Source organism: Gracilinanus agilis, chromosome 3 (genome assembly GCF_016433145.1).
Source record: "Gracilinanus agilis isolate LMUSP501 chromosome 3, AgileGrace, whole genome shotgun sequence".
NCBI lineage: Eukaryota > Metazoa > Chordata > Mammalia > Didelphimorphia > Didelphidae > Gracilinanus > Gracilinanus agilis.
The window spans coordinates 211,882,269-211,901,332 of record NC_058132.1 but is presented as its reverse complement, the minus strand read 5'-3'; the positions used below and the strand labels follow the sequence as shown (position 1 = coordinate 211,901,332).

General features: G+C 35.8%; 1 protein-coding gene across 1 annotated transcript; it reads right to left on the bottom strand.

Annotated features, from left to right (window-relative positions):
* Positions 1-17,742: 17,742 nt before the first annotated feature.
* LOC123239126 (olfactory receptor 8D1-like) lies at positions 17,743-18,687 on the bottom strand. Its single transcript, XM_044666401.1, has one exon. It carries the CDS (start codon positions 18,685-18,687, stop codon positions 17,743-17,745), a length of 945 nt encoding a protein of 314 aa, XP_044522336.1.
* Positions 18,688-19,064: the final 377 nt, after the last annotated feature.

Sequence of the window (19,064 nt, the reverse complement as noted above, 5' to 3'; positions counted from 1 at the left end):
TGTATTATGTTATAAGTATATGAATACTGGAGCAGGGTTCAATTATCAAAGACTTTGAATGCCAAACAGAAAATTTTATATATGGCTTTACAAATGATAGGTAACCATTAGAGTTCATTGGAGAGGAGAGTGATATAGTCAGAACTCTATTTTAGGAAGAACACTTTGACAACTGGATGGTGTATGAAATGGGATGGAGAGACTTTTTGGCAGGCAGAAACCACGAACAGACTATTGCAATAGCTTTGGTGTAAGATGATGGAGACCTACATTTGGGTGGTAATAGTGTCTGAAAAGAGGATAGGTATTATGTGATAGATAAGAAAGGTAACAAAGGTAAAATCTATCAGTGTTTGCAGCATTCTGGATATGTGGATAAAAGAGAGTGAGAATTCAAGGATGGCTGCATGGGAGGAAAGGTAATAAGTTAAGATTTGGATAAGTTGAATAAAAGATGAATATTGGATATTCAGTTAAAGATATCAAATAGGCAGTTAAAGAGGAGAAACTGAAGGTCAGCAGAAAGATTAGGACTGGATAAGTAAATCTGAGAATGATCCATAAAGAGATGATAGTTGAATTCCTGGGAATAAATGAGATTACCCAGTCAACTAGCAAGGAGGAGTGGACAGGACAGGAAACAATTTACAAAACAAACAAACAAAACTGAGATTTATGGGCAACATTGTAGATAAAAGTTGAGTGTATGAATTGAGGAAAAGTTCTAACAATAATACTGAAACGACTTCTGTCATTTAAGAGCCATCAAACTTGGAAAGGCTAAAGATATGCCTAGACTTTCAATCAAATGGTGGAGCTCTGAGATGATAGTGCCACAAAGAAGCAAAATAGTTAATGTTATGTGGATCTCAGTTCTCTGGGCAGCATGACCTATCATTTCTCTTAAAGACATTAAGAAACAGCAGCAGAGGAATACTTTGGCAGAACCTCATCTGAAGAGAAGACTATGTATAGGGACCTCTACTAGGAGGTGAATGCCCTGTTTAAGGTTATCTCAGGCACATTCCAACTATAACTACATATGTGCTGTTTTATCCTGGTAGACTCTAAACTCCTTGAAGGCAGTGACTGCTTTACCCTTTGTTTCACCAGTGCTTTGTATCCTCTCAGCACAGTACTTGGCTCATACTACATGCTTAATTTACCATTTTTATTCATTTTTTTTAACCTTTAGAGCTCACTGGCTATCATAAATCGAGGAACTTGTGGCAGGTAGTCCAATGAACAGATTACTGCAATAGCTATAGTGTGAGATGGTGGAGATCTACACTAGGGTACTGGTACTAGTACCATGGTAGTAGTATCAGAGGAGAGAATAGTGTCTGTGTAATAAATGCAATAATGGTAAAATCTATAAATATTTGCAACATTTACAAATATTCTGGATATACAGATAAAAGAGAGTCAGGATTCAAGGATGAAACACAGGCTGAGAGCATGTGAAAAAGTACAAGACATATGATTTCACTTGTCATGGAAAAGCCAGAGAGCTGAGGGATATGAGGGCATTAGTACAACCAAGTGGTACTGGGAATTGAATGGACCACACTGACTCCATAGTGACTCATTTCTTGAGCTAGCTCAGATCCCTTTCTGTTCAGTTATGTGTCTAGTCTATTTTCTGGTGTTATGAAAAGTAATAAAATGTTATGGAAAGGTAAAGGGGATATAATGATGGAATAAATAGGGGAATATAGGAAGGTAAGGAATGAATGGGGAATATATGAAGGGCTGCTCAAACAGGATAATCACAGAGGCTAGAGACAGAGGGTACTGGGAGGAAATAGGCTTGGTCCTTTGGGCAGGGAGGTTATATCTATGATATAAGAAGAATTGGGTCAGCCAGAAGACTGGCTGAAGGGTTTCTATTGTTATTTTCTAAGGTCCCTTGAGGGAAGAGTCAAGAGGCTCCTCCCTGCCTGTGAAACTGAAGTCTACAGGAAGAAACAGCTTTCCACTTCCTGCCCAAGATGGATGGCTAGGTTTGCCCTCAAGAAATAAAAGAAAAGTTATTTCTTCCCTCTTCAGCCTTTGCCCTACTATTCAATACAATGATTCGCCAGAGGCTTTTTGTGTAGATATCAAAGGGGATTTATTGATGCCAGGGGTAAGCTGAGGGGAAAAAGGTTTGAGGGTTTTGTAACTGCTGCTAGGGAGAAAGCTGGTGTTGGGGTAAGGGTCACAGAAGAGGGGAGTCAGATTGAGGGATGTTGGCTCTCTCAGTCAGGGATAGTTTCACTGCCCTGAGGTAGTAAGGATTTATCAGATCACCAGATAAGGGGATGGCTTGATTTAGGTTGTCCTTCCTGCCTACAGAAGCTAAAACCCACAATGTCCAACCACCAAACCACTCTTCCTCCCAGGGCCCAAAGGGGAAATCCAGGGAAATAGCAGGATGTAAAATGGAGAGGTCAGGGAGAGGTCCAGAGAAATAAGGCAAGGTCCAAAATGCCCAAACGGCAAAAGGCCCTTCTGTTGGTACTCGAGGGACATTTATAGCCAAGCTCTAACAGTTTTCCCATGAGCCCAGCCCACCTGGCTGCTTCAATATTCTATTTTTTTCCAACTGTCAGGGCTGCTACGATTGGTTTGCAAAAGCAAAAACTTTTGCTGCAACCCCGCATTACACTGGCTGGAGCTAAAACTTTATTAAATTGTGGGAATTATGAGAGGATTTCATTGCATTGTCTGAGTCAGTCCTGCTTGGCTAGGAAGTTGGGTCACTTCTACCTTTTGCTTAATGTTCCTTAACTAAGGACTTAGGTTATACTAGCTAGAACTTGGTCAGATCCAAAGATTATTGCAAGTTTTCTTTTATTATACAACTCAACCAGCCCATTGTTTTATTTGAAAACTGACACTGTACTTATGAATAAGTTATTATTTCCGTGTTTCTTAGAATGAATATAGATACCTGAGGGCAGTAGACACCTCTTTTTCTGATTTCAGGGAACTTCACCTATTCCTTCTCTCCTTCTCAAATAGAAAATCTCTAGTCTTTCCTCCAATTAGAAATCAGATCACCTAATTTTGTATGCTGGTTGTTTTTCTTTTAATTAATTGTGTTAACTTGGTTAATTCATTAATTTTTTCATTACTTAATTTTAATGTATACAAAACTGTATCCCCCTGTATTCTGGGTCCAGTGCTAAAGTTAAGGCAATCTTATCCCAGTTTGTTGAGCAATTGTCATGTAGCTTAATAAGTTGATAAGCTTGGAAGTTGGACCCTTTATTTTCCTCAGGTATTTCATCTTTCATTTCTAATATGACAGTGACCAGGAATATAGAAAAGTATGTCTGTCTCTGATCCTGCTATCCAGGTCTCAGTCCTGGGGAAAAGACAAGCAAGCATTCAAATCCTAGGCAAGATGAGGATATTATTTCTTCCTTCTAAAAGTCTTAACTCTTTCTAGTAACTCTTGTGCTTTCACATAAAAAAATACTAATTTGCCATAAAGAGCTAGAATTTTGGCATTTATAAAAATTAAAAACGTGAAGTGTTCTTCATTTTCCTATCTGTATATTTCTCACTAGGTTCCAGGCATAAATGAAAAGAAGGATGGAAGAAATGAATTGGGTTATTCTTTCTCTCCATCATCTAAGCATGTGTAGGGAAGGGTACAAAAAGGAGTCTGCTACTAGTCCCATCTCACAAAATTAGTTAAAACAAACCTTTAGTGTGTCCCAGCCACCCCATGCCCTCCTTGGTTTACAACTGTTTTTAGTTCAAACATATGATATTTGATTACTTGCCTTATATCTTTCAAAATCAAAAGAATCAGTGGACTGATGATTATTTTCCTCAATTTCTTATTCTGTGAGAATAATTCATAAAGATTACTGCTTTAGCAGTAATTGTCAGCTGACAAGATTTTGATGGCAGTGCTTCAAGAATGGAATTGTTAGAAATTTCTGACAAAGTAGATAATAAAATAAATAAAATGATAAAATAATCTCTTCAATACCTCAAAAGCTACAAGAAGAAGCATGAATAACAGGCACCTTTTTCTCTGAGTTGCTTAGATAGAAGAGGGAGGGTTTTTATTTTTGTAATAATAATCCCATGGAAAATGTTTATAAGAAAATGAGAGAGAACAGATTCCTTTTCAGAATTTCTTCACCCTATAGGTTAGTCTCCCTGGGAAATAAGCAATTGCATGAAGTGTGTTTGTCTCTAGATAATGGCAGTCCCTTGAGCATTTCTGCTAACTAGAGAAGAATGGAATTTGTTGGTAGGGGGAGCACAAGTCATGATTAAACATGGTCATGAAGTTCTAGATTGAAGTCAGAAAAAAACAACCCTCTTAGACAGTTATGTGCAGGTGTTCCTTTAGCTCACTGATCTCTTGCATTCTTTCACTGAAGAAACTTAAGGCATCTTCCTTAAACACTTTCCATTCTTTGTTTTACAATATGATCCAACTGTTTGGGTTTTTTTTCTATTTTCTACTATTATGATAACAATCTTCAAAATAGGTCCAACATTTCCTTTTAGATAAAGTTAATCCTCGGTTAAATATAATTTGGCAAATGATATTTATTAAGCATTAATCATGTATCCAGGCAATAGGGTTACATAAAGGGAGACAAGAAGCATTTCTAGCATTTATTATATATCAGGCATTGTACTAAGTACTTTTAACCAAATATTATATTGTTTTATCTTCAAAATAATCCTGAGAGTTTGGTATTACTCTTATTTCCATTTTACAGTTGAGAAACTGAGATAGGCAGAAGTTAAGAGTTCAATGACCCAGGTCACACAGCTAGTAAATGTCCAAGTCAAAATCTGAGCTCAGTTCTTCCTGATTCCATTTTACCCAGCACTTTATTCCCTGTCCTACCAGTTGCATAAAAATGAAAACAAAATAAACTTTGTCGTCAAGAAGTTTACTTTCTGTGAAGGAAAAAGTGTATAGACATAGGTAAATAGAATATAATCCAAGGAGAAGAAGACTTCAGTGTTCTGGGATACTTCATGATTGTGTGTTGTTCATCAGAGCTCAGTTCAACAAGCTTTAGGGCTTTATATGTGTGACGTTCAGTCATATGCACTAGAGGAGCTAATCAAATTTTCCTTTGTCTCCAGCTGATTTATTAAAATAATTCTGATTATAGGAGAAGAACAGTGAAGAAGCCCTTACATATTTTCAAGCAATGCCAAATGAATAACCTAGAATCACTGCATCATAGAGAATTAGAAAGGTTCACAAAAGTGATCTTGTTCAACCCTCCAAAACCATTACCATAATAACAATAATCCTTATGTAAGAGTAAAGTCTTGAAGTAATTTAGGACATAATATGCAAGTTTAGCTGAGAATAAGGGGAAAGGAATAAAAGCATATGAGGCTTAATGTCCCTGGAAGCAGCCAGTAAAGGACAGAAAATAGTGATCAAAAACAAAGACATGTCTTTGCCTTCATTATAATGTTATTCAAGTAGAAGCCTAATCTGGATGGAAATCTCTAATGACTGGGAAGAAAGGGAAAGAAGAGTTAACTTTCTAATGATCTGTAGATTTGTTATTTGCTATGTAGACCTTGAAAAAAGTTATGCCCTTTGTGACTTTCCTTAGAGTATCCTTGTTCCTCAGGTAGTAGATCAAAGGTTTTAGCATGGGAATAATTGTATTATAAAACACTGAGCCAATTTTCTCCTAGGCCGCATTGTTGGAAGTTGGTATATAATACATAAAGATGATGAAACTATAAAAAACAGAATCAGCTGCCAAATGGGATCTACAGATGCTAAAGGCTTTATAATAGCCCTTTAGAGATTGTATGCAAAGGGTAGTCAGAAGAATGAAAGTGTAAGTGATCAAGAAGGGCAGAGTTGTGGCAAACTAATTAAATCACTAACAAACATCACCAGAAGCTCACTGATGAAAGGGGCTAGAGAAGAGGAACTTTAGAAGGGGAAGAACATCACAGAAATAATGATGAATAACATTGTCCTAATGCGACAGTTCAGTAGGTTGTATGAGCAATGGCCCCAGTGCCACTCCCTGTGTACAAATGTGCCACCAGAAGAGAGCATAATTATGGTTCTGTTATGACTTTTTCGAGAAGTTTACTGATGGTAGCATAATGATTATAGGCTCTGATCGTCAGCATGTAGAATTCAGCATTCCCAAAGAAGAAAAAGAACAAAGCAGTATGCCCTGAATGGGAGAATATGTTCTCTGATACAAATTTCTCCAAAATTTTAAGCATAATGATAGAGGAGTAGCAGAGATGCATGAATAACAAGCTGTTGAGGAAAACAGTACATGGATGCATGAAACTGAGAACTGATTCAGATAAACAAGATCAAGCCATGGTTCTTCATCATGCAGACTAACTAAATTCCTAAGAACAAAAGGAAGAGTGGTATTTGGAGCTCTGTTTGGCTTTGTTAAACCCAAGAGAATAAATTGTGTCACACTGATATGATTTCTTCTTTCCCATTTTCCTCTGATAATTAGGATGGAAATCTGAAGAAATATGAAAGTCTTATTAACCAAAAAAGATATTCTCAGTCTGTTTCTGTGTTTATATTTCTCTGTCTCTGTCTCTCTTTGTCTGCCTCCAACTATCTGTCTTTCTCCCTCACATGTACTCCTTTTCTTAAAAAAAAAAATTATTTGGGGGGCAGCTGGGTAGCTCAGTGGATTGAGAGCCAGGCCTAGAGACGGGAGGTCCTAGGTTCAAATCTGGCCTCAGACACTTCCCAGCTTTGTGCCCAGGGCAAGTCAATTGACCCCCATTGCCTACCCTTACCACTCTTCTGCCTTGGAGCCAATACACAGTATTGACTCCAAGACAGAAGGTAAGGGTTTTAAAAAAAAAATTATTTGCAATACAAATGAATTGGGCAATCTAGATAGAGCAGAGGAAAAAGCACTAGATTTAGGGGCAAGAAGACTCATCTTACTGAGTTCAAATTTGGACTCAGGTTCTACCTTTGTGACCTTTACTTAACTCTATTTGTCTCAGTTACCTCATGTATAAAATGAGCTGGAGAAAGAAATGGCAAACCACACTAGTATCTTTGCCAAGAAAATCCCAAATGGAATCATGAATAGTTGGACATGACTGAAAAACAACTGAATAACATTCAAATGACAGGACAAGTTATCAAACTTTGGACTAAATAATGTATCTGATGAACTTATTAATAGAATCAAAGAAGTGGGTCATTGAAAAACACCATCTCAGTGTGTCTAGTTCAATAACTAGAAGATATATTTCACTCTAAAACATCTGACAAGAGATGTCATAGGTTAATTTGGCCAAAACAAGAAAAACCGGACCTATTTTTGGTACTGATAAACTTGTAGTAACTAATGATGGAAGAGAAACAAACATTAATTCATGGAAGAATAGATGTGTTGGGTTTCATGAAGTTTCTTGATAACAAATTATTGCAAAGTGGAACATATGGGCCAGCCTGGTAATTTATATTGATTTTACCCTTATAGAAATTTTAACAAGAATGCCTATTAATTTAAGAGTACAGCAATAGGGGAAACTGTTCATTTAACCAGAATAGTAATCTTTTTCAATTATAATTTGGTAAAGATAAAGTTCAAACTAAAAATATTTTTGGTCTAAGGTCATTGCTAATAATTTCAAAGGAACAACCATGATTTTAAAAAAAGACTATCTGGAACAAAGTCAGATTAAATTTCTGGCCATAAAAGCAGACAATATTTTGTAACCGAGTTGACCAGGAAATTCTTCAGGATAATATATTAGGAATTATCATATGGGGCATGGTCAAGATGACAGAATGAAGTCAGGGTATGAGCTTTTCCAAATTCCCCTCCAAGTAATTTTAAAATAATACCTTAAAATGAATTCTGAAGCAGTAGAATGAATAAAATGTGAAGATGAAACAACTTTCTATTGCAGGACAACTAGAAAATCACCAGGCAAGTTGTGTTTTATTAGGTAGAGTAGAGCACAGTATATTGCACAGATTCATCTGGGCAAGGTGACAGCAGTAGTGGTGGCTGTGACTTCTGGAGCTATTAGCTCACAGAAAGTAAAGAAACTGGATAGCTGTTTACTTCTCCAGAGTGTTATGTACAATCTTGGAGCCTGGGTTAACTGTGAGTGTTGAATCCTAAGTGGGACACCTAGGTATGATAGTGAACCCAAAACGATCACCCACTGCAGTTGATGTTACAAGAATATATTGAATCTGCTTATCCCAAACTCAAGATGATTACAGTATACCAGGGCTACCAGCCAAGCAAGGAATCTGCTGATAGAAATATTCAGCTAACTGCCCAACTGAAGCTCTGTGCCTTTGAAAATACCATTTCTGACTGTGGATTTGATCACTAATGTTGAAGGAATATAATAAGCCTCTTCCTTTAAGCTGGCACAAGATGTAATCTTCTATAGCCCATCTTTGATGAAGCTCAGGCAAGTTACAGTTTTAAAGATGACTTAATATCTAATAGATCTAGGGGAGGAGGAGCTGGATAATGGCTGGGAAAGTGGGAATAGGAAATCCTTAACTATATTTAGATGATTATAATATTGATGGTCAAAGTTCTTGGTCGTTAACAGCCTGGCTGGGGCCGGACAGGCCCCAACCTAGAGTCAAGATTATCCTGCTAAACAATAGGTTTGTTGGTCTTCTTTGTAAATGTATTTCAGGAAACAGGGATTGATGAAACACAGTTGAAAGCTGGTTGCTGGTGCTGAATGAATAGAGCACAAGCTAGGCCTACCCAATCCACCCTTCACCCAAGTATCTCACAACTGAGATTCAGATGGGTTCTAATCCCTGCCTTTTATACCTGAGCTTAACTGCCCTGGCTCCTGCCAGGCTCCTGCCAAGCTCGGTCCATTCTGCATTCTAAGCAGGTAATTGTCCATCATCTTGACTTCAACATGGATGTCAAATATTTTCTCACAAGAGCTCAAAACCCTCTCCCCGATGACAGTTACCCACTTGTAAGAGGGGAAACAAGATATTTAAGGTATGATCACCAGAAATCAGGTTACCTTGATTTCAAATAAAAAATAGACCCAAGTCAGGATGACTTTTATGGAAGTTTATTTACAATTAGGAAGGTTGAAGGTAGGGAAATAGAGAGAGAGAAACTCTGGCCCAGACCAGAGGTCTGAACCAGATAAGAATTTAGAGGTCCCAACAAAGGAGTACAGAGGTTAATTAAACAAGGCTTTTTACAATTAGAGAGGCAAAAGAGGCCTCCTTGAGGGTAGAGCCTCCAGAAAAGCCAAGGGAGGAGAAAGGAAGTCAGCCTAATTTATCCATGTGACAATTCAGAGGGAAGCTGTCTGAAGTCTCACCAGAGATCTTTCTACACCAAGTTCAAAGCGCCAACTGCCTCCACAGGAAGTTACCATCATATTTAAAAGATAGCATCTTTTGTCACTTCTTGCATCCACCTTCAATGTTAAGTGGACAAATGGCAGCCTCAACACTGTTTTGGACTGCCCAAAGGGCAGTCCCTTGTTCTTGATTTGTTATTTATTGTCACATGTAGGTAACTAATCTTGCCCTCCCCACTTAATTCTAAGTTGGGTGGGGTGACATTATTTCTGATGGCTAGAGTCTAACAATGAATGAGGATGAGCTAATTCCATTTACACCCACTTTAGAATCCTCACCCATGATTCCAAGATCTTCCCTTGCACTTCCTGGTTTCCTTCATTCCATCAACTTCTGTGTCTCCACTCTGGTTCATTATCTTCTTCCTAAATTCCCAAATTCCCAACTATCAGTTGTCCCCTTTCACAAATACAAACCTTCTAAGTTCATTTTTGTGAACCTTGAAACTTACCTTTAATTCTTATTCTATTATCTAACCCCCTAAGCAATAAACCACCCCTACACTTCCTATGCTATGTTCTATCTTAATTATTCCTAATCTTGGACATCCCCCAGGGAAGAAAAAAGTTAGGGTAGGGTTTACAAAATAATTACAAACTTTCAACACAGCAGAACACTTGTATAGTCCAAAGAATGTAACAAACATAAATATGTCCTATCTCTATTACAACTTTCTACGTCCTACAACAGCACAATACTAGAACAACTATTTCCAAATCAATTGCCATCAACTCCTATAATAATAAACTAATACACCAATCTTTCTATCGGTAACTACTATAATACTAAAACAACATTAAACACCAAAATTTTCCAATAAACATAATTTTAGCCTTAGCTTTTACAACAAACCCCTTTTAAGGGAAAAAAAAACCCAACAAACTTCTGCAACTGCAGTTTAAAACTCCTTTCTGAACAATTCAAACAGCTGGTTTCCTATACTAATCTTTAACCCTATATTTAAACTGTTATATTAACTTTAGAACTAAACTTTCTATCTTTTGCTATATCTAGTCTTTATACATATGATACATTATTGCAATAAATTTTTACATAAGTACAATAATTCTATAGTACAAATATATATAAATATATCTACAAAATATATAGTACTTTCATTATATTTAATCCTATCTATGAGCTGATATTAATTAAATAGAAAATCTACAGATCCTTCTATTCAATTAATACCTTATGGATCTAATTCTAACTATGTACTTATCTAGAAATTTCTTTTCCACCATAAAGACTCCCATTTATCTATATGGCGTCAGCAAAATATATACATTTTGTGAAACATCTATCCTATTTATGTGTTTTGTTGCATGTACATACTTACTTTGTCTTCTCATGCTCCCCTTCTGCATTTGACTGTTGAATCTTCTTCTTTCTTCCCTGTATATGCATGTTGGATACTACTAAAATATGAACATGTGTTTATATTTGCTTGGTGCACTTTTCTTTACATAATCTTTTGTACAGTCTGATCCTTTTCTTACATACAAATTTCACAGTTTTAACTGTCTTTGCTGTCCTTTCATTTCCAAAGTTTCTGTTCTCTTTCTGTTCTTGAGTATTTCCTTCAAATTTTCCTTCTGGTCTAGTTTATCTTCCACTCCTTTGTCTTCTCTTTATGCACTTTCTGATGGTTGTCTATACTTGACTGATGAATCTCAGCTTTCTTCTTTTTCTGGATAAATTTCAGGAACTTCTGCCTCCTTATTTCCTAATTCTACTTCTGCTTGAGTTTTATTTTCATTTTCATCATTCTTTTTTTTTATTTTTTTTAAACCCTTAACCTCTTTGCATTGGCTCCCAGGTGGAAGAGTGGCAAGGGTGGGCAATGGGGGTCAAGTGAACTGCCCAGGGTCACACAGCTGGGAAGTGTCTGAGGCCGGATTTGAACCCAGGACCTCCCGTCTCCAGGGCCGACTCTCAATCCACTGAGCTACCCAGCTACCCCTCATTTTCATCATTCTGATTACTATCTTTACTCTGATTTTTTTCTATTTCTGTGAGCTTTTTGGATTTTTACATGGGAACAGTGAAACCATGCATCCTTCCCCAAAACCTTTACAGATGATGGACTACTGAGCAAAACCTTGAATGGACCATGCCATTTCTCTTTGGTAGGTGATTTCCTATTAAAGTTGTTAAGAAAAACTGAATCCCCAGGCTTTATGTGATGTAGGGAATAATCAAATGTTGTGGTCTGCTAAATTACCCCCATTTCGTGGAGCTCTCTAAGTCTCTTTTGTAATGATATTATATAAGCTGCAAGTTGACAATCACCTCCCAACACAGAAATAAAACTAGACTGACACATTTTGGCTTGTAATGGGGCATGACCATACAGCATTTCAAATGGAGAAATATGCGAATCCCCACTCAGTCTTGTACGAATATAGAAAAGTACTAGAGGTAGTATTTCCGTCTATTTCAAATGAGTTTCTGAACAGACTTTGCCAATCAATTTCTTGATCCCTCTGTTCAACCTTTCCACCTTTCCAGAGCTCTGTGGATGGTAAGGAGCATGAAAACTGGCTTTGATTCACAAATTTTCATACACTTATTTTAAAACAAACTGCACAAAATGTGCTCCACAATCTGAATCCACAATACATGGCACTCCAAACTGAGGTATTATCCCCTTCAATAATACTTCGACTACAAATGCTGCATTGTTCTTATTTGCAGGAAATGCATCCGGCCACCATGTCAGTCTATCAACTAATACCAAACAATATTTAAACCTCCCAGCTCATGTTTATAAAATAAATTTGTATGCTTTCAAATAGAGTATAAGCTAATGGTCTGCCCCCTTGACCTATCTTCTTAAATACTCCTTGATTAAATACACATATCACACTTTCCATAGACTCTACTCATAACTGTTGTAATTCCAGGGGCTAGCAAAAATCTTCGCACTGTATCTACCATAGCTTGGGTACCAAAGTGTCCTTTACCATGAATAGAGTTACAAACATGATAAAAACACATCTTTGGCAAGACACTTCCCTATGTCTGAGAACCATATCCCTCCAATCTCCTAGCACCAAACTTCTTTATCCATGTCTGAACTTCAGAGTCTTAGTAAGCTTTGTTTAGATCTGCTTCTTCAATGACCAAAAGACTCATGATATAAATAGGTACTCTTTGGGAAGCAAATTTGGCTGTCACATCTGTTTGGTAATTTCCCTGGGACACAGAGTCTGTTCCATAGGTATGTGCATTACAGTGTATCACAGCAAACTGTTTCGGCAAGTAGATTGCCTCTAAGAGTTCTGCAATGCCTTTGGCATAGGCTATCTCTTTCCCTGCAATTGTTTAAAAAAACCCCTGTGTTTCCAGATTTCCCCTGTTGCATGTATCACTCCAAATGCATATTTCCAATCTGTGAAAATATTTACTCTCATGCCTTCCCCAGTCTTACAGGCTTGTGTCAGAACCACAAGCTCAGCTCCTTGAGCATTGACATTGCTAGGTAATAATCCGTACCACAGCGTCTCTGTCTCTGTCACTACCACTGCTCCAGAATATCTATTTCTACCATGCATATAACTAAAACCATTGGTAAAAATCACTAGGTTTGGACTCATAATCAGAGTATTTTTTAAATCCAACCTAGTTCTTTCCACCAATGATATCATGTCTACACACTGATGAATTGCTTCCCAACCCTCTTTTATCTAAAAATAATAATGAATAGGCTTGCAATGAATCCTTTGGAACATGTAACATAGTTTTCCCAGAAGGATCTCACTGAATTGTAGCACTTAGAAGCAAACAAGCAGCAATTACATTTTCCTAATAAATCAATCAGGCAAAGAGCTCTGTTGCAAAGATGTTTATTTCCATTGAGAGAGAGGTCACTTGTGTGTGTGTGGCTCATGGGGTTAGATAGATCCAAGCTGAGAGAGGAGGCAAAAATTACAGTTTTGCAGAGTTTTTAGGAAGGGTCTAATGGATTGGGCAAAAAGTGAGAAACTTCTGCCCAGAAACAGAAAATGCCATCAGCCACATGGAACATAAAACAGGACATAACTTTGATAACACAGAGGTAAATGAGGCACTTTTCAGAGCACTCTGACCTTTTAATGTGGACAGGAATATTACAAAATTATTTCCAACCATTACCTTATACATGTCATTACCTTATAAGGTTGATTCTAATGTTCCAAGGCAATTCTAAATATCACAAAGTCCTCAGAAACATGTTAACCCTTAAAAAGAATTATTTGGAAATATACCCAAAGGGTTATAAAACTGTGCATACCATTTAACCCAGAAATAGAACTCCTAGATATGTATTTCAAAGAGATAAAAAACAAAAATGAGAAGAACCTACTTATACAAAAATATTTACAGTAACTCTTTTTCAAATGACATAGAATTGGAAAGCTAAAGGATGCCCTTCAACTGGGGAATGGTTGAACAAGTTGTGGTATATGATTATATTAGAATACTATTGTTCTATAAGAAATGATGAGCAAGTGCCCTCAGAAAGAAACCTGAAAAGACTTACATGAACTAACACATAGTGAAATGAAAAGAACCAAGGGAACATAAGTTCCTCTGACTGACCTATCTTTTTTTTAATCAGACACAAACCATTTTGATGATTGTGAGGTAACCATAGCATGAAAGGAAATCTGGTATAATTTGATGTCTTTGTTTCCCACTTAAAAGATATTCTTCTGTGTTTATTCCTCCAGATTAATTTTGTTTTTCATTTTCTACCTCTACAAAGTAATACTTTGATAATTTTTAACTGAAAATAACTGAAATTATATAATTTCTGATAACTGAAAAAAGTAAATTAATTTATGTGATATGTTCTTTTTATTATATTGGCTCAGCCTAATAATGAACAATTATTATTTACTCAATTATTTAGGCCCATCTTTAGTTCCATAAAGTGTGTTGTTGTAGTTAGATTGATATAAATTCTATTGTGTTATTTGGTAGGGAGGTTCTTAAGTATTTTGTAAAGTCTGTAGCAATTTCAAAAAGAATTTCTCCTTTTTCTTCAGTTTTATTGGTGATATAGAGAAATGCTAACTATATGGAATAATTTTATCTTGCAAGTTTACAGAACTTATTAATTTAAAAATTATTTAATTCATTTCTATAATGTTGTCCAATTAAATTCTATCATCTTTAAAAGTGATAACAGTTTCTTCTTTTTCATATTGATATTTTCTCAATTTTTTCTTGATATTGAATTTCTAGGATTTTTAACAACATCCCAAATAAGTATAGTGAAAACGAACATATTTGATTTATCCCTAATATTATTGTAGAGGCTTGTAATTTATTCTCATTGCTTCTAATCCTAGCTTTTGATTTTAGATGGATATTACTTATATTAAGAAAAGGCTCATTAACTGACTTATTTTCTAGTGTTTTTTATAATATAAAAGAGTTGTATATTTTATCAAAAGTTTTTTCTCCATCTATTTACTTAGTAGTAGCAAGAGTAATAACTAATAGTAATAAATTGTTTTTACATACATTTTAAAGTTTTTTCAAAGTCCCTTACAAAAAATAGCTCATTTCTTATTAACTGCAATATTTGAAGTTAAGTGCTTTTGTTTTTCTTCTTATTAAAATGTCTATTTTATTTATAATTTTCCTTATGTTAAACACATCCTACAATGAATCTCTTTAAAAGATAATGACCAAGTTTTATTGATCATTCCATAATAAAAAGCCCTAAGGAGGGAGTCTTGTGATTGGCAATGTTAGAATCTTCAGTTCCTCAGACTTACCTCTAGAATCTTGAAGAGAATAGTGGGAGCTGTCATGTAGGATCCCATAAGCTGGTTTTAATGGTTTAAGTTTGGGGAGTAAGGGGAGAATGGAAACTACTCACAGAATTACTCTTGGAAACTAGTAATTCATCTCAGCCAATTTGAGGAATGTTATCATTTGTTGGGACTTATTAGGGAATGTATCCCTGTCAGGATAAGATATTCTTTTTTTACTTATACCATGTCAGTTTCTCTCTGCTAGAATGTTTAATATTTCCTCCTTAGGAATCTTTTTTGAGAGGATTATTTATTTTTCCTTCCTTAAAAATGAATGAACTTACCTGGGTGAGTATTTGCAATTTTCTTCCAGCGTTTACTTTCCTTTGCCCTGTTTAACTTTTGCATAGCACCCTCCTTTCTACAGGACATATTGATTCATGTATAAAAATTCAATGGATTCGTTTCATGGAGTAATAATTTAGCTTTTTCTCTTTCCCTTCTCCTATTCCTTTATATTCCCTTTTTATCTATAACCCCTATGTCTTTTTTGTCTTTGTTCTTTTACTTCTCACTTAATTGCTTTTGTTTTCTCAGCCTCTGAACAAAAGAAATATCATTGTAATATTTTGTTTTCACTTTATAATTGAGGCCCAGTGAGGTTGAAATACTTGCTCCAAGTTGCACAGGTAATTTCTAGGAGGACAAGGGTTTAAGTCATGATTAACTATTGTATCTCCCACACCATATTTTCTCCATGAATTTTCTCCTGCTAGACTGGATATTTCATGAGATCAGGGATGGTGTTTTATCTAACTTTCATATCTCCCTTAGTCCTAGGGCAGTCGTATTAAAATTTATTTCCTGAACAAATGTTCTGTATGAATGAGTGAATGGATGATTGAATTTTACATTGCATAGAAAACAGAGAGAATTTATATTGCAGCTACATACTATATTGCATAGAGAATTGAATCTTATATTGTATAGAATGAACCAAAGAAATAAGCTAGGGGAAGTTAGAGTATCTTTCAAACTATGAAGGGCTTTGTCAGACAAAGATATTTGAAGCAATAGTTATGATGAGGATTGACATATCTATGCACAAGAAAGATTTTCCTGACAGTCATATTAATGAGTTATTGGGATAGGGAGAGAGTGCAGAAAGGAGGACCCATTAGACAACTCAAGATAAACAGTTAATTAGAAGTAGAAATATGAGTTTATATTGAAAAGTTGCCATTGAGAATGAAAAGGAATAGTGAGAGATATATTGTTGATTTGTAATGAACAGAACATGATACATGTTTGGATATGAACTGTGAAAAATGGAGTAGTCAAAGAAGTTCCCCTAAGTTATGACTAGAGAAGCCTAGTTGAATGTTCATATAAAAGACAATAATTTTTATAACATAAGGTGGAAAAAGTTAGGATCTGATATATATATATATGTATATATAATAAATCAAGCTTTTAACCTCTAAAGTTTGAAGTATCAGTCTGGTGGCAAATGCAGTTGTTTTATAAGAATTCTGAATATTTAAATATGATATTCACAAGAGACACAAGGAAAAGAGATATGGATTTGGGGAAAAGTATGACATAGACACTATATTTTGAAGTTTTGGAGTGAATGAATAGAGCAACAGAGAAAATAAGAAGAGGACATTGATATCACCTATTGGAAATACCAACACTAAACTGAAATGAGTATCAGAACACACTACTCAGGTAAATGAAAGGGTAACAAATTTGTTATTCATATAAAAATATTTTTTTCTGTCAAGGTTTAAGTAGAGGGAAAGAGAATAATGTTAAAAGTTGTAGGTAGGTCAATATAAGTGAAAACAGAAAGGGTCCTGAGATGTCAAATTAAATCTTTGATGAATGTTAAGAAAGCAGTTATAATAGAATGTTTGGGCTATAAACCAAGTTTTAAAGAGTTTGAGCTAAAGAATAGAAAGAATTAATATAGCACATATTATATTGCATAGAGTGAACCAAAAAATAAACTAGAGGAAGTTAGGGTGCCTTCAAATTATGAAGAGCTTTGTCAGACAATGATATTGGATCCATACTTGGTACACAATATTGTTGTGTGGTAGACAATTTATTGAAGTGGTATCCTTGATGCTGATAAATTTTTCAAGAAAGTTGGTGATAAAGCGGAGAACAAATACTAGAGTGGCTGGATAGGATATGAAATTAAGTCAAGGAGAGGCTCTGAGAGGTTTTTAGATAGTCAAATTATTTGTAGTTAAATGCAAAGGAGCTACTCTAGATGGAGATATTGAAGATATATAAGAGAGTGTTTTACAATTAGAAGCAATCTTTTTCAATTCTTTAGATTGAAATCTAAGGAAAATCAAATGCAAGAGCCTTCAAATAATTTAACATAGGGCATGGGATTTTTGTTTGGGAGGAAGGAAATGGGAAAGTAGACAGAGATTAGGAATCTCTATATACAAGGAATGTGGAATATAGTCTGTGGGCATATGGAATTAGCATTTGAAATGACAGAGACTGAAAGAAACTTAACAGTATTGGCCAAGGCTAGACTTAATTGGACAGAATATCAGTCATGTCTGTGAGCAATCAGCCACAAAAGATTATATCCTAATTAGATTTAGAGGCCATTCTGCCCTGCATAACTCTCCAAAGTGCATTCTTCACATCTTTATTTCTTAGGCTGTAGATCAAGGGGTTCAGCATAGGGTTTACTATGGTATAAAATACCGAGGCTACTTTCTCCTGGTTTGTTTTGCTGCTAGAAGTTGGTGTATAGTACACAAAGATGATGGATCCATAAAAGATAGCAACAGAAGTCAAGTGTGAACCACAGGTACTAAAAGCTTTGTAACGGCCTTTGGCAGATTGTATGCGAAGGATGCTTAAGACAATGAATGTATAAGAGATCAAAATTGGCAGGATTGTGGCCAATAAATTTAATCCACCAATAAATACTATCAAGAGCTCATTGATATTGGTACTAGAACAGGCTAACTTCAGAAGAGGGAGCACATCACAGAAATAACTGTTAACTACATTTTCCCCACAGAAGAACAACCTAGTCATGCTATGTGTATGGGCTATTGCACCAAAGGCTCCCATTATATACACAACCACTACTAGAAGGGAGCAGATCCATGGGGACATTGTGCTATGATAGAGAAGAGGATTACAGATGGCAATATAACGGTCATATGCCATGGCTGTCAGCATGTAGCACTCATTGATTCCAAAGAAGCAGAAGAAAAATAATTGAGTCATACACCCTGTATAGGAAATGATGTTCTTTTCTGATATGAAGTTCACCAGCATTTTGGGAACAATGACTGAAGAGTAGCAAAGATCTATGAAGGATAGGTTACAGAGAAAATAATACATGGGTATGTGAAGTGGAGAACTTATCCAAATTAATAAAATCAAGCCAAGGTTTCCAACCACTGAGACCGTGTATATTCCCAGAAAGACAAAAAAGAGGGGTATCTGTAGGTCAGCTTCCTCTGTTAAACCTAAGAGGATAAACTCTGTCACAAAGGTGTCATTTACTATTGCCATTCTCCTCCAATAATTAGATAAAATAATCTGTGGAAATAGGAAAGAAAAGTTGTAGTAAATAAAAATATTTATTAATTCATATTTTATCCAAATCTGGTACTTTCACATACACATACACACAAATATACATGCACACATATAGAAACTCAGCACTTGTTTTGTACCTTACAACACAAGTGCCTAATTGCCTCATGTTATATTCATGTTCTTTTCTCTCTCTCTCTCTCTCTCTCTCTCTCTCTCTCTCTCTCTCTCTCTCACACACACACACACACACACACACACACACACACAAACATTGAATTCTGGAGTAGATGATATATTCATATATTCAAAAGGTTCATAATGTTAATAGGATCCAGGAATTAAAGAGAATT